Source organism: Leucopleurus acutus, assembly GCF_964270905.1.
Source record: "Leucopleurus acutus genome assembly, chromosome: 11".
Lineage (NCBI taxonomy): Eukaryota > Metazoa > Chordata > Mammalia > Artiodactyla > Delphinidae > Leucopleurus > Leucopleurus acutus.
The window spans coordinates 33064452-33086104 of NC_139152.1; the positions used below are offsets into that span (position 1 = coordinate 33064452).

At 36.1% G+C, this 21653-nt stretch overlaps 1 protein-coding gene across 2 annotated transcripts in view; it reads left to right on the plus strand.

Annotated features, from left to right (window-relative positions):
- Positions 1-10504, plus strand: part of CNTN1 (contactin 1) — a gene marked incomplete at its 5' end in the record, with an annotated part of 162667 nt that extends 152163 nt beyond the window's left edge. For both annotated transcript variants that reach the window (XM_082849223.1, XM_082849224.1), the window contains one exon: positions 9864-10504. In XM_082849223.1, the coding sequence (XP_082705349.1) occupies positions 9864-9940 (77 nt within the window). In that variant the 3' untranslated portion in view covers positions 9941-10504. The remainder of the gene's footprint in view (positions 1-9863) is intronic.
- Positions 10505-21653: the final 11149 nt, after the last annotated feature.

The window sequence follows — 21653 nt, forward strand, 5'->3', positions numbered from 1 at the left end:
AATGGTTTCTTAAAGCATTCCCCAGAATTCCTGTTGGTTAGCAAGGAGTAACTACTCTATTGAGTTTTTAAAATAAACTCCTTACAGACGTAATGAAAGTCAACCTTCTTTTTTCCCCACTTTTTTTTAACCTAAAAAGAATTTGGAAAGAACTTAAAATTTCAGGGTTTAGCACCATGAAAACATGACTAAGAATGAGCCTTCTGGAAAAAAAAGAATTCTGAAAAATATATAAAAATAACAAAAATTCCATGTAGATGCCATCCAAAGTGATTGAAATTATTTTATATCTTCTACTGAATAAGCACAAACCCTTAGAAATCCTTTGGAGTAATTAGTGTTGATTTCAGCCAGTACCTCCTTACATGTTTCAGACTATTGTGAAAATAGCTGAGAAATTGTTTCTTCTGTGAAAGTATAAAAACAAGATTCAGTTGATTTTGATCCTCTTAATAGTTGTGAAGATTCAATGAAATCAGACTGTTTTTTATAAGAACTTCATGTGCATGTGGAAAAACAGAGAAGCACCAATTAATCCTTGCTGATAGATGGATGACACTGAATCCTACAGTAAGTAGGGGGCCTACAGTAAGGCCCCGAGGTCTGACAAACAAATGAGTTCAGGATTATATTAGGGACGAAAATCTTAAATAACAAAATACCACCTCAAACAGGTGAGTCATTCATTTATCATAGCCCCAAAGCAAAGATGAATCAAGAAAAATCAAATGGGACTTCTGCTCTGGTTTGCCCTGGGAAAGCTTCCCAGGTATTTGTGACTCTGAACCACCACATGAAACCAGTGAGGGGCTAGGATCCTTGGCTGTTGTGACATGGGGATATTTATATATTGGTAATAAAATCCAACTCTCAACTCATTACATTAAGGAAAGTTGGACCACTGCATTGTCTGGCCATATTAAGAAGGATTCATGAAGCATCTTTGGGGTAGAGAAAGTAGCACTGGGCTTAGAACCAGGTTTTAGTTCAATAACCAATTTTGCCTTGTGCTAGGTCAGCAAATCTGACTCTTAGACCTTTAATCTGCAAATGAAGATAATGAGACATACTTCAACTGTATTATAAGAATTAAACAAAATAACATGTTACAAAAGTTCCCTGGACAGAATAGGCACTTAATAAATTAAAAAATAATAATAATCCATCAAACAAATATTTGTTGAGGACATGCTGTAGACCAGACTGTCCAGAAAACTTATGAATAAATTATTTAAAGAAATCTTCTTATTATTCTTATATCATAGCTATCTGTACATTTAAATTTTTGGAGTTTTCCTCACAGAAGAAGATTTGATTTAAAAGAAAAGCAGAGGTAATACTTAAATTGAAATTAATCTGCATCTATACTTTGATAAAACCTGACTTGTGAATTGGAAACCACCCCCAGGAAGGCCAGCTGGGTGAATGATGGCTGCTAGTTCTGTCCCACAAGAGTCACATGAAACTGGATATAGTTGCCACTTTGGGGCTCACAATGCCAAAGCTTAACAGGGGCTTTTCTGTGTCATCCCATCCTCTCATCTCTTGAAAAGCCTGCTGTTCTAAGCAAATTTAAAAGGCAAAATATCTATCCTTTCCTAGAACTGGGGAATGATTTGTCCCACAAATATTGGTACTAGAAATAGGCATGCAAGTATGTGTCTGCTAAAAATATGTCATCTCTCCTATAATTTTAGGGATGCCTGAACAAAATAGACCCTCCATGAATAAATAGTCATGACATCCAGGAGCATGATAGACTAAGCCTTTTTAGTTCTATGGTCTCACCTACAAGCAAACATTGTGCCCATCATGACCTTGAGCATTAGTATTAAACTCAGCAAAATATCCTTTACTCAAATTTATGTAAAAGAACAGCTACGAAAAATTCGGTGGGCTTTGTAAGAAGACATACCTGCCTGCTTCCCTTTGTTTAGCTTTCTTTTGATTACATACACTGATAAGTTTAAGGAAAATTGACTGTCATGTCCAGCTAGTTTTACTCCTACTCTTCATTGTCAGTACTGCAAAACACCAGTTTTTTCTCCTAAAAATGTAAAGTGACAAAACTATAGAAGAAGCAAGTATGTCTATGGGGGATGTAGGAGAGGTTCAGGGAGCAGTACTTCTTCTTAAGTAAACCTGGTAGGGTATGTGTCTGTAGCTCCTGAAGTTGTCTAGGAAGTCTTAGTCATAGATGTGTTCAACTGGGCCCTCAAGCCTAGCACTAAAGAGGAACCATTAGCCTTGGCATGGAGCACACACAAATTATTAAACTTTTTCTCTGGCTCTACTTGTTATTGCTTTGCCTCAAAAACTGATTGGGGAAAGGCAAGGCTGGGGCAGTGGAGGGAATAATTTAATATTTGTTTTTATGAATATTGCAAAATAGAATGAGCATCTGAAAGTCCCCAGGCTCTCTAAATTTTATTGATGTTGAGAAAAACTGATCCCAGTCCTAGTTTGATGCATTCCACAAAACCAGGGCTACCCAAGTAAGCATATTCTGCCAAACAGCTATTTCCAATACCAAATGCAAAGATGATCTAATAAGCTGGCTCTGGTTGTTTGTGAATAAGGAACTTGAGTGTTATTTGTTAAAGATTTTGTATAAGTTGAGGAAAAAATTAAACCCATGAAATGCATTATATGTATGTTGAACATTTTATAGAATAGGAGAGAGTACTGAGTCTCTTATGTCTCATCCCATGCTTAGGGTATTCTCATATTCACTATATAATAATTTTTAAATGAACACACTAAATTTCATATTTCAGATTCACAATTATCAAATGGCATTTGCTCTGTATTTTTAACTTTTTTTTCGTTTAATTATCGCAAATACCCTGCTGTGAAAATATTGTACTCCCCATTTTCCAGATAAGGAAATGGAGGCTCTGAGAGGTTAAGTACCTCGCGGAGGTCACACACTCAAGTGAGGGCAACAGTATTCAAGTAGAATTCTTTCTAATGCCAAGTCTCAAGCTTTTGTGAAAATCTTACCTTGCATTTCTAAAAAAGTAGGTAAACCAGTTTTAAAAGTCCTCAGAATTATACTCCCATCTTGCCCCCCAATTATATCAAAATTAGGTTATTTAGAATGTGTTTGTTAGTGAATGGACTGTTAGAAGTTAGGTTTATATTTCCCAGCAAATAATTGGTCATCACTCTAATGGAGATACTTGATCCTTTCTCAAAGAAGAAATGCATCCTTGTAATCTCACATTTCCTGATAGGGAAAGGACCAGAGTAAGGAAAATATATGACTGCCAGGATAAGCTGTCAGCAAACCATACACCCTTGCCAAAAAAAACCAAAAGTTATTTTGTTTGACATATGTGTTTATAATTGCCAAGTAAGTAGGAGCAGCAAGATTAGTGGGTTTCACCAGTTTGAAAAAAAACATCATAGCCACTGTCACTTATATGATCAAGCTTTTAATGTATATATATAAACACATATCAACTTTATCATAAATAAGGGGAAATATAACAAATATCTTTGCAAATTTTAGGCTCAATACTTGATATTCTTGAACACATTATGGTTTGCATAGAATCATAGACTAATGGCAGTGCTAGGAACCTAAGGAGTTATAATATTGAACCCTATCATTTTACAGAAGGAAAAATCCACAGCCTTGACAAGTAAAATGACCAAAGATCACACCAGCCTCAGAGCCATATTTTGAGTCCAAATATTCTCTTTTGCCCAAAGTTACACAACTAGCTATTGACAGAACTGCAAATAGGTCTTAAATTATCTTTTTTTCTTCTTCTTCTTCACATAGCTTAGTATTTTGCTATCTCAAAGAAGCATAAGGAGATAAAATTCTCAAACACAGAATAAGCAAGCTGATACACATAGACACTATAATATAATAGATATCAAAGGCCAAAAAAATCATCAAATATAAAAAGTCTTCTGTATCTCAAAGAAAAAATCCATCTTATTTTCTGATTTCTCTTTTGTTTTCTTTTCCAGAAACTCTTAAAACCGATTGGGGTAAATATCCATAACTCCATTTTGTCAAAGGCAGGTAGTTATGCTTATAATAATGGATTTAAAATTGAAAACTGTAACAGCATTTTCCCCAAGAGACCTATTTGAAGCAGAGCCAACTAACTTTTTAAAGAGATACATCTTTTAATTCTTAATAAGCATTAGACAATTTATAAAAATAAAAATTCTGATATATGGCCCAATGAAAATTTTAACATTAACCTCACTGAGTTACAGAAGTTTTATTCCAAATTCTATACCAGTTTCTAGTCAAGGGTAAAAAATCGGGTGGGAATCAGGAAAAGGGTGGGGGGGAATCATGAAAAAGAAAATATGAAAGGGAGGAGAGACATATAAGATAGAAATTCCAGAAATGAATTAACCAATAACGAATCTATAATTGTTTTGTCTCAGACATTCTGTAAAATCCCAGTAGTCAAGACAAATTTTGAAGTATTTGTTTTTGCCTCAATGGTTTCACATCCTTTAAGTGTTAAGTCCTGCAAGAAAATTAGAGTACATGAATTTTTTTAAAATTTTCTTGGTCAGAAAATTCATTCATACATTAAGTTATATGTCAGTATCTGAAAATAAAAAACAGCTCTTCCTCCTTTAACTTTTGTTTTCACCCATTTCTGCCACAAAATTTAAGAAACTAAGTGCCATTTTCTCACTTAAACCTCACAACAATCTAATGGGTAAATGGACACAAATAATTTTCCAAAGGGTACACAGCCAGTAAATGATAGACCCAGAATTGCCAACGGGTCAGGCTAACTCCAAAAACAAAGCTCGTAATCAATACCTGAGATCAGAAAGTGTTGATGTCTTCTTAAGCGACCCTCCTCCTTGGCCACAGTGATTGGTTGAGGGATGGGAACCTGTTCCCAGCTAGTTCAATCACACAAATGCACTAATTCAGCCACAGTATTGGTCTGAAAGTACGTATATGACTCAGACTTTGCAAATAAGAATCTTTCCTTGAGAGTTTTCTCACTGGAATTGGTGTAAAAAAATATCATCTCTTTGATCTTGAGAATGTATGATTGTGAACTTGACTCTCTTGTCTACCTTGAGAAGTCAGTTTGAGAATGTGAGACAATCTGCAAAGGAAGAAGACATGAAAGTCAGAAATGTAGCAGACACAGGTATTCAGTTAACTAGCTCTAGTTGTCCCAAAGCAATGCAAAATCAGCTTTTTCTTCAGTTGAGCTCCAGCTACTTAAAACCAAAGATCCCAGACTACCATGTCACAGAGGAGATCAACTTGAGCTAGACTACTACAGAAAAGTCCAATATGCCCTGTGTTGATAGGTGAAAGGACATTTCAGGAATGTTTGTGATCTAAAAGGACACAATGTGTGACTAGGGAACAGTAAATAGACATACAGGTCTCAAATGTAAGTTGTCTGCAGGGGACACCTGCTTTATCTATTGTTTTGCTTTGTTTTTATCCAACTACTTTTCAAAAAATACAGTGTAGGACTGTATAAAGAGATGAACAACATCAAGTGTAGTATGAATCACTATCATTTACAGAAGTTTTCTACCAGCTATGCACTTTTTGAAGTGCTCTACATAAAGCAGCTGTTTTCAAACTGTGATAAGCAGAGCCCTACACATTGCCTGGAGTCATGGGCTTGGGGGAGTACAGGTACAAGCATGAACGTAAAGGAGGCAACAAATCTGTGGTCTCCTGCCCCAGGCCCAGCCCATCTTTAAATAAAGCATCCCCTCTCCCTGCTTGTTGAGTAAATGGGCTTCCACATATGATTGTTTCTGAAGAAAGGTTATGCTGCTAAAATATATATAAGAACCATTGATATACATCTTCTCCATACTCACAATAAAGCTATGAGATATATTACCCCTGTTTTATACTTGAAGGAACTAGGGCATAAAAATATTAAGGAACATGCTCAAGATGACCTAGCCAATAAAAGGCAGAGGCAGTATTTGGACTCTTGCTTTCTTTGCCTGGCTCTAGAGCCCCATTACACTATTCACTATCCCCTTACATCTCCTGCTAAGACAGTGACCTGCTTACAGACCCTCATATTTGCCTGTTTGTTCTCAAAATCTAAACAACCAAGGACCAGTTACAAAGCTGTAGTCTGACAGATAGTCGGACTACCTGTAATTGACTGGATGTAACAAGGAAACGTACCCCAGAGCAGTTGTGGAACACCTCTCGAGTGAGAAGGAGGAACATCTTATGTAAGGTTTGAGTTCTTACTGAAGAATCCAGAGGAAGGTCTAAGGGAAGAAGCAATCAGTTTTGGATCAGTTGCTGTTTCTAAGATGAGGGCAGGAGTATCAGGAATTAACTAGGGTTGGGAGCCGTCTCAAGGGGAGAGTAGTTTAGCAATTGGGTGTTCCTAGTAAAAGATGGGAAGTGTAAAGCAGGTATGGAGTAGCACTGGTAACACAGCACTAGCCACTCAATGAAGGGGTCATTTGTGCCTTTGCCAGCTGCTGCATGACCCTGGCAGTGTCTCCATTTAAGTTCAAGCTGGGATTATCTGTGTCTGTCATACTACTAACCTGAATAAACGCAGGTGACTTTGCTCTTTTTCCCTCTGAGCTGATTTTTTACTCTCAATCCCAAACAGACTTTTACTCTTATGTTTCTCTAAACTTGCTGCTATCCCAGCAGGAGTTTTATTGAATTCGACAAATTTCAACAGCAAACACCCACTGACGTGTACCTAACACACCTAATATATATGAAACATATCCCTAGGCATGGGAATCAATCATCTTATCAAAACGCTTTCTTCCCTCAGCCCAGGGTTATAAGGCTTTGAAGGAATCCAAAGTAACATCCTATCAAGAAAAGTTAGAGAACCCCTCGGCCTGAGCAGTAAAATAAGGCCTTTCTGATACTGCAGATTTTTAATATCATCTCTCTGATAAGAGATGCATGTCACAGTGGTTGCCTTTGTCTTCTTTAAACCCCCGTGTCCTACCCCTTCACTTTCTCTCCCACCTTGTGTTCTGCAATCAGAAAAGGTTCAGGGCTTTTAACTGGAAGAATTATTCATATTATAACTTTATGGTTCAAGAACTCACTATATGCTGGGCTTGGTATTAGACAACACAGCTGAAAATATGATTTGGATATATTCCCTGTCCTGAAGTTGTTCAAAATCTAGAGATATTAACAGGTGTGATCATAAACATGACACCACAAGGAGAAAATTCCAAGTATTAATAGTAAACATTAGCAATTTGGATTGGACCATGGTATCTAAACTTAAGCATCAGAAAAGAGATTTGTATTAAAAACTGACTAGAGTGGCTGTCTATTTAGCATAAAACCTGGAGAGATTGTTAAGCACTGCTTAACTTTTAATTAAATTTCTCTTCTCAATATATAACTCCCTCTAGGGGAATCCTTCCTGAGGGAAAAATAAATCTGGGCAGTTTAGGTTAAAAAAAGTCAAGAAATCCAATGGAAGAGACATAGTATTCTAAATTGGCCTTACATTTGTTCTTATAGGCAAAAGTAATTAACCAGACTGATGACTTTTTCATGTTTGATATTCAGTAGCTATGTGAAAAGAAAAATATACGTTTACTACATACCATGTTAAGTACTGAAATTATGCTTGATATACATTTTGTTAGATGGAAAACCAATATATGTTTAAAACCCCTCAAGAATAGGGCTCCCACATTTAAAATGACTTTAAAATAGTAATTCAGGCAGGTCTCTAATTTGTGTTTGCAATGTGGAAGAGAATTGAAGATGAAGACCACAGTTACATAAGCTTGAGCCATTAGAGAAATTAAATATAACACACATAAACATGAAGAGTTTATTTTAAATAAATCAAATATCCTGATGTTGAAGCCTCAAATTATGAAATTGTGTTTGGTTTTCATACTAACACTAAAACTTCAAAATGGCATCCACAATTGACTAACTTTCTTTCCTTGGCCACAGTTTGTACTTAGCCAACCCACATATTCAGGCAAATACATGAATGTGTACCCATCACTGATGTAATTCATGGTCAAAGACACAGTGTTGCAGAGACCCTGCAGTCATTCTCAGACGAAGTTCTTCAGGAAAGATCATTTAAATTAGGTCAAACATTGAAAGCTAATGTTTTTCTGTGTGATTAAGGTTTATTATTGGTCATCTTATTGAATAAAATAATATGTGGGCTGTGGCATAGTTTTAAAATATCTGTGTAGAAAAATAGAAGGAAAAAATGCTGCAAGAATAAAGACACTTTGAAACAGCTTAGGTGCTCTGCTTTCCCATAAGTCATTTGTTTTCCTCCTGTGCCCTTGCCTTGACACTTTAAATGCAAGATGTAATGTCCTAATGCTTTTCTAGCACTGGTACCTTTCCAAAGTTATCTGTAGAAAGTGGCAGAGAGGTAGAAAGAACATGGGCTTTGGAGCCAGGCCAATCTGAGATCTAATCCTGGCTCTGCCTTCTACTGGCCACTGGCCTTGAACAAGTCATTTTACCTGAGTCTGAGTTACATAATCTATAAAGTCAGGAAAATAAGATCTGCCATCATAATCTATTGTATAAATGTCATAATACATATAAATGACCAGTGTGGTGAACTGTAGCTGTAGCTGCTGTAGAACAGCAATTATCATGGTCATTATTTGTATCATCATTGCTACCGATAATGCCATTATGCATTATCATAAAGAGGCTATAAGCAGCTACTCGAGGGCTGTTTATATAGTGCTTGCTGTTCTGCCCTCACTTTTACCTTCGCTGTCCTGCTCATTTCTAAGAACCCCTTTATCAGTGTCTGATAATGTTTTCTCTCTTATATTTTCCATGCAGCACTGAATGCTGCTAACAGGGCAATAGTGGAATGCAGGTAGACACAATCATCTTCCACCTTACAGGGAGTATGACTGTGCTTTCAATGACCAAATTTGAGAGAAATGGCCTTGAGTCTTCCTAAACTTAAGAGGAATATTCCAAAGAAAGTTTTATTTAGGCAACTGTTGATATAGTAGATAACAATGGTTTAAAGTTTCAATTTAGAGAATAAACTTCCAAAAATGGACACAAATTTATTATATTTACAAGCTGTTGACTGTATTTTTTGCTCATTGAAGAGAGCACCTAATAATTGTGGAGAGTTGAAAGGAAGAGTGTACCTTCTTGGTCCCACTTTTCAGCCCTTTCTCAAGAATTCCAGTGAAGCTGCACTTGGACCCATAAACTTACCTGACCACAGGAAGAGCCCTTCTAGGTGGCATTCAAGAGGTAGTTTAAGTCTGTAGAATATTACATCATTTTTATTCTTCATTTACATAACATCTCTCAGGGTAATTGTTCTTTAGATAAAAATTTGAATAGGTTATTTATTATTATCAAAAATACATTTCTAAAATCATTGCGTATAAGCCCCTAAATGTTTTAAAACCATTAGGATATGAAATCATGTAGGACCTTCCAGTATACCTATGATGTCATTGCCCCATGTAACATTATTAGCATTTTTTCTGCATCTCTTTATCTTATTTTTTCACAGCTTACTTACGATTTTTCACTTATTTATACATGTTTCCTGACCTAGTGCCTTCTGGTAGGAGTTTGGGACTGCTGGATCACAGGAAAAACAGAAACATTTGTGATCTTATTATCTTAAATGATTTATATGAACTTTTGGTATAAATAGTCCACACAGTCTCACACACAAAATCCTTGATCAAACATTTTTGTTTTTCTTAAGTCGCTTAAGACTAAGTGAAGCTAGTATTTTTTTAAAGGAACCACTTGAGTTTCATGGTTACATAATACCCAAAGCAGGGTAAATGAGCAACAGTGACTGTTATCAATGAAATAATATGCACTTTTTTGGTTTACATTATAGGTGCATCCATCCTATCACCATGTCTTCTTGGCTTCCTGCTTCCTGTCCTTGGCATCCTTGTGTACTTGGAATTCTGAATGTGGCATGACAACTGCTGCTCCCAGCCCAGCTCAGAGGACACCCTCCATCTCTGTGATGACTACAATTCCTTCCAAGTCCTGCAACTCCATCCTAAGCCAAATAAATTATACTTTAACAAACTATCCAACTGATTTACAGCATATGTTATGACTGAGGCATTCAGGAACCCCTTCATCCAAAAGAATAAACTTTTAAATGGATATAAAATGATTTTTAACTCGTTCCAATATGCCTTATAAACCACTTAACCTAATTCTGTGACAGTTGCATGATTTAATCCAATGGGACAATTTACAGTGTTCAATTCAATACCATAGGCTGTAGAGTGAAAGTAAAAATCACCATACACAGGTGCTTTAAATTTAATAACAAGTTGTGAAATATAATAGAGGTTGAAACGTTGATCGTATGTGGTAAATGTAAGAGTAATACAGTCTCTTGTACTATCCTCTCTGTTTTGGGTCCTGCATATTTTTGAATGGCCCCTATCACTCATGGCATTTTGAGTTTTCTTTAAGAAAAAAGTATAACTAAAGCATTTAACATAATTTCCAATACCAAAACATGCTACTGAATGAGTTGGATGATTTTGAATATTGAAAACCAAATTCTAGAACTTACTTTCAGTATTCTTGTTTTGGAAGTAAGTAATTTTCTAAATATTTGGTCTTCAGAATCAGTAATACTTTTAAGTTAGTTTTTTAATAATAAAATTAATATACTACATGAAGTTTTTTTTTTACTTTTGTATTCTACTCTGACATTATTTTATGTTTTTCTTATCATCAATCTCAAACCTCAAAAAATCACAGCTCTTGTGTTAGAATATCATCATGTTGCTGTATTTATTCATACGTGAACTGATGAATTTTGAGAAGTAGAGTGCTTCCATTTTTTAATTGAGATGTGACAGTCTTTACACAGCTAGGAATAAATGACAGTTAAGTGAATATCAGAATTATCTAATATTCTAGTGACTTTGTTTTTGTGCTTCATTCTAAGTAAAACCTCTCTTTATTAAAGGTATGGAATCAAGAAATCACCTGTAGCTCGAAAAACTACAGTATTCCCTATTTTTTTTTAATTTAGTTTTAAACTCATTTCCTGCTTCAATGCAATACCGAAAACTGGCTATGAATACCAAATCAAGATGTTGCTAATGGTACTTTGAAGAGTATGCAAAACTGGAAGGCCAGGAGGAGACAAATAACGTGTCTGTCCAGTGGTCTCCCAAGTGTTGGTGCTTTAGGTTTTTATAAGTTGTGAAAAGGAAGATGCACATTTCTTCATTCTCCATGGTGTGCACGGAAATGTGTTTGAGTATGGATGTGAAAGAAATCAAGTAATAAAGGATTAGCTGGCTTATGAAATAGTGCAATGTCTGATGCTTCAAGAGGTATAATCCTATTTTATTAGCACAACCTTGCTAGCTAATTAGAGATAGAATTTATCTTTTTAGAAAGGATACCTTATAGGTTCATAAAAAAAATATTTACAGGAAGCAAAATAGATCTATTACTATTTTACCCCCCTTTCTTTAATTTGTATAATTTTTGTACTATATATCTATGTATAAATGTTTAGAGTTTTCATTATGAAAATACCAATAAATATTTCATTAGTTTACATTTAACTCTTTGTTATAAAATGAAACTTTTTAAAAATAAGTGAAAGGGATGATTCTCCAGTGGAAGTATGTCAACAGTCTTGAGATCGTTACCAGATTTCATAAAATATTTAATTATTTGAAAAAAAAATCTCTTCATACTTTAGGGAAACGAATACTCTGTGAGCCTTCTGTACACATGTTTGTGTCTTCATTGTTACACTTTGGGGTTTTCCTTTTGCAATGTGACCCATGTTGGGCATTTTTATATAGTCAACAACTAAATCTTTTGCCAAATGCATGCTTGCCTTTTATTTTCTAATGTATGGTAATAAAGAGCAAAACTGGTTTTGCATGAAATGGTTCTGAAAGGTAAAAAGAAAACAGACTTTGGAGGTTGTTTGTTTAATTTTAACTTTGTGGCAGAGATAAGGTAGATTAAAATCTCTCATACACTGATAACTCAAGCCTTTCATTTCCTCATACAAGTGTACAAATTTGACTGGGACCATCAGTTTTAAACTGTTGTCAAACTAACTAATGTATCATCTGCTTTAAGACGCAAGATTCTTAATTAAACTTTATATAGATATAGATACATATGTTGTTTCTTTGTATTTCAAGGAAAGGTGATAGTAGTTTTATTTGATACTGATAAATATTGAATTGATTTTTTTAGTTATTTTTTATCATTTTTTCAATGGAGTAGTATAGGACTGTGCTTTGTCCTTTTTATGAATGAAAACAAATTATAAAGAAATAAATGTCTTACTGTTACCCAAGAAATAACAATTGTCCTTTCAATTTACCTGAAGTTGAAAATTCGTTTTTAGAGGGTTTTCATTAAAAGTTTAATAGCATGGGAAAAAAATATTACATGTTAAACAACAGTTCAATGTTTGAAGCATTCTACAAAAAATATACAAACAAACATAGAGCTACACACATAGACACACACAGGCATTATTACAGTGAAATACTCTCGCCTGGGAGATAACTTCAGTTTATGGAGAGGTCAATGCATATCACTCAGTCTAATGCTGGACACTAAAGCAAGCTGCTAGATGCTGAAAAAATAAGAGACTAGATAAACCCTGAATGAACTGATACTCTTAATAGAGGAATTTACATAAAAGCATAACTCTACAGACAGGAATCTGGTTCAGGTAAAGCTTTCTCTGAGTCCTGAGCCAGACTGAGCCCCAAATTCTAAATGCCAGAGCTTCCTGTGTTTCTGGCTTACAATCCTCCCCTGTGTTCTGATTGTGATTTCTCATTGGCATTCTGACCTCCTTTCCTGTTTCATGAAGCTTGCTTCCACCCTGCATCCTGGTTTCCCTTTTAGACCCTGCCTCTGTTTCTTGACCTTAAGGATTATATTACTTCCATTCTAATATTTTGCTTTTGGTATTTGACCTTGGATTGACCCCATCTCTAATTCCCCAGGCTTTGGGAGATCAAAGCTTCTTTCTGTGAGAGCATTTTCTATGTTAGTTGTTCTCAAACCTGGTCGTCCATCAGGATGACCTGGAGAATTTGAAAAAATAAATAGATTCCTTAGGTGTTAGTTCAGACTTACCAAACCAGAATCTGGGCAGTGAGACATAGGGATATTTCTAGGTTGTTCAGGAGTGTCTGAAAAGGAGCCAGGTTTGAGAATCACAGATTTTCATCATTATTACAAGGTAGATTAACTGATGTTTTAAACTTAATCAACAATATTAACATCATGGATACATAATTTAAATATCTCTTAGAAAAAAATCCATTCTCTTGGTTTGTCTAAAATGCTAATTTGTTCATTTGCTCTCTTTTGCTTCTACGTCTTAAGTATCAAAAGGCTATATACTTTCTGTCTATTAAAAATATCCTCTAATTTGTTTGTGTCTAAAATCCAAGCAGCAGACTGAAATGCACTTCAGAAGATTTTTTTCTCTAGAGGAATGTGGATTTTACTTTTTTCTTTCTTTTTTCTTCAAGTAACTTGGAAAGTTAATTAAATTTTAATACCTAATTTCCTGAGTCTATAATCTTCTGGAGATGCTTAATAAAAAGATTGATGAAAGGTGCCCCCTCCCCAACTTGAATATTTTTTTTCCTTCACAATGGAAACATGGCGGTTTTGAATGAGTTGACTTCAAAATTAGTTGATGAGGAGGCCAAAATTAGGTTTGTACATTGTTTATCATATTTTAAAAACAGGTTTCACTTTCAGTTACTAGTAATAGATTTGATGCTTGGGGAAATATACCAGTACCCGTGATGCTATTACAGTTTGGCTCTAGAATTCAGTCAGGCTCATCCTAAGTCAAAACTGTAAAGTGAAAGAACTTGGTCTTCATCTATCCTATCTCCTCAGTCGGGCTCTTTTGCTTGATGGAAGCTGCCCTAAAAGCAATCCCCTATACCTTCATACCTTCTTGTATTAGTTTCGTAAGGCTGCCACAACAAATAACCGCAAACTGAGTGCTTCCAATAACAGAAATCTATCTCTTACAGTTCTGGAAGCTGGAAGTCAGAAATCAAGGTGTCAGCAAGGTTGGTTCTCTGAGGGACAGTCTGTCTGTTCCATGCCTCTCTTGTAGCTTCTTGTGGTTGCAGGCAATTCTTGGTGTTTCTTGGTTTGCAGCTGCATGTCTCCAATCTCTGCTTCTATTGTCATGTGACATTCTCCCTTTGTATCTTTGTGTCTAAATTTCTCTCTTCTCATAAGAGCACGAGTCATTGGATTAGGGCCCACCCTAATCCAGTCTGACATCATCTTAACTTGATTACATCTGCAAAGACCTTATTTCCAAATAGATTCCAGCTGGATATAAATCTTGGTAGAATATTATTCAACCCAGTATACATTCTTTTCATCTTTTTAAAACCTGTATATGCCCCACTCACACTAATGAGGATATGATTGAAAAGCTGCTCTAAGCATGCTTTCATAAAACATTTATGTTGATAACATATAACAGTATGGATGGATTTCAAATGCATTAGGCTAAATGAAAAGAAGCCAGATTTGAAAGGCTGTGTGATTCCATTTATATGACATTCTGGAAAAGACAAAACTCTAGGGACAGAGAACAAGTCAGTGGTTATCAAGCATTAAGAGTAGGAGGAGGGGGCTTCCCTGGTGGCGCAGTGGTTGAGAGTCCGCCTGCTGATGCAGGGGACGCGGGTTCGTGCCCCGATCCGGGAAGATCCCACATGCCGCAGAGTGGCTGGGCCCGTGAGCCATGGCTGCTGAGCCTGCGGTCCAGAGCCTGTGCTCCGCAACGGGAGAGGCCACAACAGTGAGAGGCCCACGTACCGCAAAAAAAAAAAAAAAAAAAAAAGGAGGGTTTGACTACAAAGGGACAGCATGAGGAAGTCTTGGGGGTGCAAAACTGGTGGCAGTGATGCAAATCTATTGGTCAAAACTCATACAACTGTACAACAAAAGGGTGAGTTTTACTGCATATACATTTTAAAAACTTTTAAAATGCAGTTATGCAAAGATCATGGGCATTGGACAAATCTGTGATCATGTTCTAACTCTGTTATTACCTTGTGAGATACCTTGTGAGACCTTGGGCAAGTAATGTGACATTTGGAAGATAATTTCCTTTCCCATATAGTGAGGATAACACTTTTCAATCATTCAGAATCCTTTCAGTTGCAAAGGACAGATACTCAACTCAAATAAGCTTAAGAAAAACAAGGAATTTATTGGCTCAAATAATGCCATCTGCGAGATATAAGGGCAGGATTTAAAGGCTTAAGTAATGTTCTCAGCAGACTGTCTCTCCATCCACTGATTCTAGTTCTCTCTGTGCACACGTTTCATTTTTAGGCAGGCTATCTCCTTGTGACAGGAATCACGGGTGCTGACCGTTCCAAGCCTACATTCTGCTGGCTGGTGGTCCCAAAGAAATAGGGACTCTTTTTCTGACCTAATACAGATACCAAATCTCATTAAAGACTCATATTATGCCCGGGAGGTTGGCCATCAGGGACCATCATTGGCCTCCTGCCTGTCCTTCTGAATAATTGGAAGGTGGCAAGAGCACTGTAATAGAAATTCCACCAGGGCCACATGGAGTGGAAAGGGATGATTCCCCTAAAATAAATATCAGGTGCTAATAACAGAAGGAGAGTATTGGACAGACAAAAACATTCTCTACTCCACTTATTCTTCCTAAAATTCTATGAGTTAAAAAGATGATAGAGTTAAAATGCCTGGCATATAGTATTAATATATTCCCCCAAAATCTTAAATTTCCTCTCCCACCCCATGACTTTTCACCAGATATATGCAAATTAGCATTTAGGGCTTCTAAAAATCTTAATTCAGGTGATTGCATAGCTGTCTGTTTATATCTAGAACAGAGCTTAGCATTCACAGTCAACTCAAAGTCACCTATCCTTGGTCAGGTAGAGCTGATTTACTTGAACTGAATGCAATAGCAGAAAGTAAAAGAATAAGGAAAAGGGTCTGTTGGCTCTGAAATCTTCCTTTTACTACATTTAAATGTATAACATTTTCAATGATGAAGGGTGAGGGGAAACCACTGTCAAACAGTTTGTCTACACTTTTTTCATTATTTCTAAGAAAGAATGATGTGTATATCCAGACATAGTACAAGTTTTCAAGGGACATCAGAACTTCAGTGGAAAATCTTATCCACATAGATTATCATGCCAATTAATCAATGGGAAGGGGCATACTATATTAAAGTGGTGAAAACACATACACCATTTTAAGTGAACTATATTAGTTATTTATCACCACAATAATGCTGCAGAAACACAACCACAAAACCTCAGTGACATGTAACAATAAACATTAATTGCTCACACATCAGGCTCAGCAGTAGATCAGAAATGTGGCTTTGCTAATGTGAACTGGGCTTTCTCACTCGCTTGAGAGCAGTCTGACTGTCAAATGTTAGAGGCTGCCTTTAGTTGGGACCTTTAGGGCAACTTGGATCTGCTCCATTTTTCTCTCATCTTCCAACAGGCTAATTCTGGCATGTTGTCATGACAGTGGCAGAGGTACAAGGAAGCAAATGGAAACGTGCAGGTACACTTTCAAGCCTTCTCTTGCCTCATGACTGCTAATATCCTATTAACCAAATCAAGTCACATTATAAAACCCAGAGCCAAGGAGAAGGGCAGGTCATTCACGTATATGGGTGGGCACCTTATAGTTACCAGCAAAGGGTGTGGATATAGGGAATACTGACGAATTGGAGCCAAACGATGCAGTCTACCACAGACATTTACCAAATCCCTTTGGATCTAAAAGGCCATTAATTCTACTATTAAGAAAGAAAAAATACTCCTAATTAAATTATAATACAACATTTGTTTATCATGTAGAATTTTATTTTATATTTATGGAAATATTTACACAAAAATTTTATGACTTGTGATTCTTATGCATAGACAAGAAGGAAACTATGTACAAAATCAATTGTGTAATATAATCCTAAATATTTCCACGTTCAGAATATGACTCTTCTAAATCAATCTTAAACTCAGTAAATGATATTTGTGTTTTGCCACAAAATACTATTCTTTGGTGGTATTGGTATATGCATCATTTCTTAAAAGAATGCTTCAGTATTTATTTCAAGCTTCTGATGCTCATTCTGCCAGTACTTTCTCAATCTTATCAGGCATTAATGGACAGTTATTAGAGATATTTAAAAAATATGTCCATAAATTCTTTGATAGTTCTCCCTTCAGGAGGTAGAAACTAATTCTCCTCTTAGGTTGTGCTGGACTTAATGACTCATTTCTAGTGAACAGAATAAAGCAGAAGTGACAGTGCAGGACTTTGGAAACTAGGTCATAAAAAGCCAATGTGGTTTCCATGGTTTCCATTTTGGTCTGTCTGTCTGTCTGTCTGTCTCTCTCTCCTTCTCAGATCAGTTGTTCTGGGAAATGCTAACTGCCATGTTGTGGAAGCATTCAGGCAGCCCTATGAAGATGCCCACACAGTGAGAAACTGAGGTCCCTACCAACAGCCATGTGAGTGAGCCATCTTGCAAGCACATGCCAGTCCCAGTCAAGCTTTCACATGACTACAGTCTTGGCTAAAAGCGTAATTGCAGTCTTTGAAAGACACTGAGCAAGAGCTACCCAACAGAAATGCTCCCAGGTTCATGACCCTCAGAAACTGCATGAGATAACAAATATTTGACGTTTCAGGCCACTAAGTTTTGGGGGTAGTATGTTATACATAGAATAAAATAAAGACTCTTGCTGACAAGAATTTTAAGCAAATGAAATTTTCTGATCTGGCCAACAGGAATAAAAAATGTTATCCCTATATGTCCAGATGCTCTATTTCCATAAATTTCTGTACATAAAATATTTTTGGTTTTAATGATGAATCATAAGACATTTAAAAAGCAATTAAACTCAACATGTGTTATCCCCAAAATACTCCTAACTCAACTGAAGTAATGCCAATATAAACAGCTATGACCAAAGTCACATATGCGCAGGCAGTGACAACTAAGTCATTATTGTCTTCTGACTGACAGCAATTAAGAGGTGCCATAAATTGCAAGATACATTCCATTTTCAGAGATATTAACATGGAAAAAATCACTGGGTGTACTAGAAATGATAAAATATGGTGTTTAACAACCCTTACGAATACTTACAGCTTCTGGACCACATTTGAGTTAAAGATGAGAGTTATGTTTAGGTTAGATTGCTGAATTTGTTTTGTTTAGTTCACTGAAGAAGAAAGACACCAGCTTAGGTGGCTGGAATCGCAGTGGTGAGCTGAGATGAGCATGGCTGCCAAGGGAAATAGCCTCTCTACATTTGCATCTACCATAAAGATTACAGCTCAAAGTGTTCTACCAGGCTGAAGTATGTTTCTTTTCATCTTCATAGAGTAGCATAAGACCTTGTATGTAATAAGAACTCAGTACATATATATATATATATATATAGAATGGATTATTGAATGAAAAACAAATTTTTAAGTTTTCAGTGTTTTAGTGCATTTCTATAAATAATTTTCATATTACTTGATTGATATAATAATAATGATAATTACATATATTCTAATATTATAAGAAAACAATATTCTAATATTGCAATATTTGAATATTCTAATATTACAAGAGAATAATAAGCTTTTGACAATGTTGTGTTTACAAGTGTGAGTTTGTGAAAACATCTGGGTGGGGAACAGGCCATCACCAAAGAGGAAGAAATTCATCTACACTTGTACTTTCAGGGAATAGCCAGTACCTCCTTCTCTGAGTATTATTTCTGTAACACTTTATTTCTAAATGTTCACACGTCAGGAGCACAGGATCAGGTTGATATGATCAATAATATTCTGCAATTTGTGGCACACACTAAGTACTGCCTGAGCACAATGTCTCTCATACTTATCATTTATTTATTTATGTATTTATTTATATATTGTATTATGTTTTTTCCATTTAACTCCAATTCCGTATCCTGCCATGCATTCACTGTCACTTCAGTTCCTCTTCTTTGTTTTATTTACACATGTTGTTGTATGAACAATAAATAGTATTGTTATATTTGGTTTTATTTACATAAATTATACTTCACTGCATATTTTATTGTTTCTCAGTTCTTTCAATTAATATTATTTGTTCTAATCTGTCCATGTTGTTCTATGTAAGTTTAGTTTATTCCTCTAGCTGCCTTTATTACATTTCATTCCTTCATTGCCATTCTCTCTTAAAATCTCCTCACTAAAAACAATTTGAAAACAAACATCTTTTTACATGCCTTTTTATGCACCTCTGGGAGAACTTTCCTGGGGTATATATTCAGTGTGGAAGTTTATTAAGTTATAGTATATAACTTATATTGTCTTATACCTGTGGTTGAAGGTATAGCAATAAACAAAAGAAAGTGACACCAGTTTAAAATGGTGGCTCCAATTTTTCTTCTTCCAGCACCTGATGGCTTCCATCTTCCCATCTGAACTTAAAGTTATATAGATACAAAGTTTAGCCTGTCTAACCAGGTGTGAAGAGCTTTATTTTTATTTCCCTGACTACTAAATATCCTGAGCATCTCTTTGCATGATTACGATGCATATATTCTTCTCCTATGAACTGCCTATAAAAAAATCTTAACAGTCTATAGAAGCCTTGAAGATGAAGATTTGCATATCCTGTGAATAAGCAATTTTACTCATGGGTATGTGTGATCGAAAAATGTGTGCATAGGTGTACCAAGTTAGCAAGTACCAATGTTAGCATTGTTCATATAACTCAGACTTGGAATCAACCCAAATGCCCATCAATAGTGGCTTAGATAAATTCACTATGGTATTTTTAATATAATAGAATATCATACAGTAAATAATATGAATATTCTACTGCTACACACAATAAGAGTGAATTTTACATGCACATGTTTTTCAAGCTAGACACAAAAGAGTACATGCTGTACTGTTTTAAAAGTTCAAGGTTAAGGGCTTCCCTGGTGGCACAGTGATTGAGAATCTGCCTGCCAATGCAGGGGACACGGGTTCGAGCCCTGGTCTGGAAAGATCCCACATGCTGCGGAGCAACTAGGCCCATGAGCCACAACTACTGAGCCTGCGTGTCTGGAGCCTGTGCTCTGCAACAAGAGAGGCCGCGATAGTGAGAGGCCCGCACACTGCAATGAAGAGTGGCCCCCGCTTGCCACAACTGGAGAAAGCCCTCACACAGAAATGAAGACCCAACACAGCCATAAATAAATAAATAAAAATTTAAAAAAAAAGTTCAAGGTTAAAGTGTTCAAAACTGATCTGTTTCATTAGAAGTCAGGATATTTGCTTACCTTTGAGAAGATGGGCAAAGGTAGTGACTGGCAGGGAATATGAAGAGACTTCTGGGGTGATGGCTTTTCCTGATTTGGTGGTAATTGCACGGTGTGAAAATTCATTAATCTCTACACTTAGAACTCATGCATTTTTCAATATGCATAGTATGTTTCAAAAAATAGATTTGGTTAAAAATTCAATAAACCTAATTGTGCATAAGTCTGCATTTCTAATTATGTCTTAAATTAACATTGTTAGGAGATGTGACTTCACATATATCTCCCACAAAGGAGTTATAAAACATTATTCTCAATCAACAAGAAAGATGACTGAAGAAGAAATTATAATCAAGTACGATAAGTCCTATGATAGGGAGAATTCAAAAAGCTATCAGAGTAGAGTGGGCTTGGCAATGCAGTCCAGGAATCAAGAAAAACTTCTCAGAGAGGATAATGTTTAAGGTACTACCTGGTGTGTGTGGGGTGGCGGCATGGGGAGGCTGGGAGAGAGTGTTAACGCTGAGATGAGAAGAATGTGCCTGGCAGGGGAAAGTCACTGTGAAGGGACCAAGCTGAGAGTGGCTAGGTGAGATTTAGAAGTTGAAAGGACTGTATGGCTGGAGTATGAGCATCAAGGCTGGAGTGATATCTTAGCGGATCATGAGGGCCCTGTGAGTCCTGGTAAACTGGGCTTTAATTTACCACATTGGAGGGTGAAATAATAAGGTTTGCCTTTTAAGCCTAGTTCAGACTACAGTGTAGACAGTGGCTTGGAAATGAGCAGTACTGGAGTGAGGGAAACCAGTTAGAGGCCAGTAGTAGCAATAATCCTGGTAGAAAGGATGGTGGCCTGAAATCCTTTTGTTGTGGAGGAAAATAAAGAAAGTAGACAGGATTTAGAGATGTCTAATAAGCCAAATTAAGAGAACTCATCATTTGATTGGATATGGTACGTAGAAGAAATGAAAAATGTTGAGAATTATTTACTTGTTTCAGGTTTAGCTATTTTTCCTAAAAAATAACCAATGCTTTCAAATGACTTCAGATATGATTTTGAGTACTTTTAAATATTTGCACTGAATTTTTATAATTATAGCATTTATATTATGCTCATACTGTTCATGGCCACAACTAGAAAAAAATAATAAATATCTGGAGGAGGACAGCTTAATGCATGATAACCTGATGAAGTAAAGAAAAAGTCTGAAATATCTTCATGAGACTGAAAAGACTTGCTTACGTGAGCAGAGATAAATCAGATTGTTCCAAAGTTTCTCTAATTTTTTTGTGGTTTATCAATGAGGAGC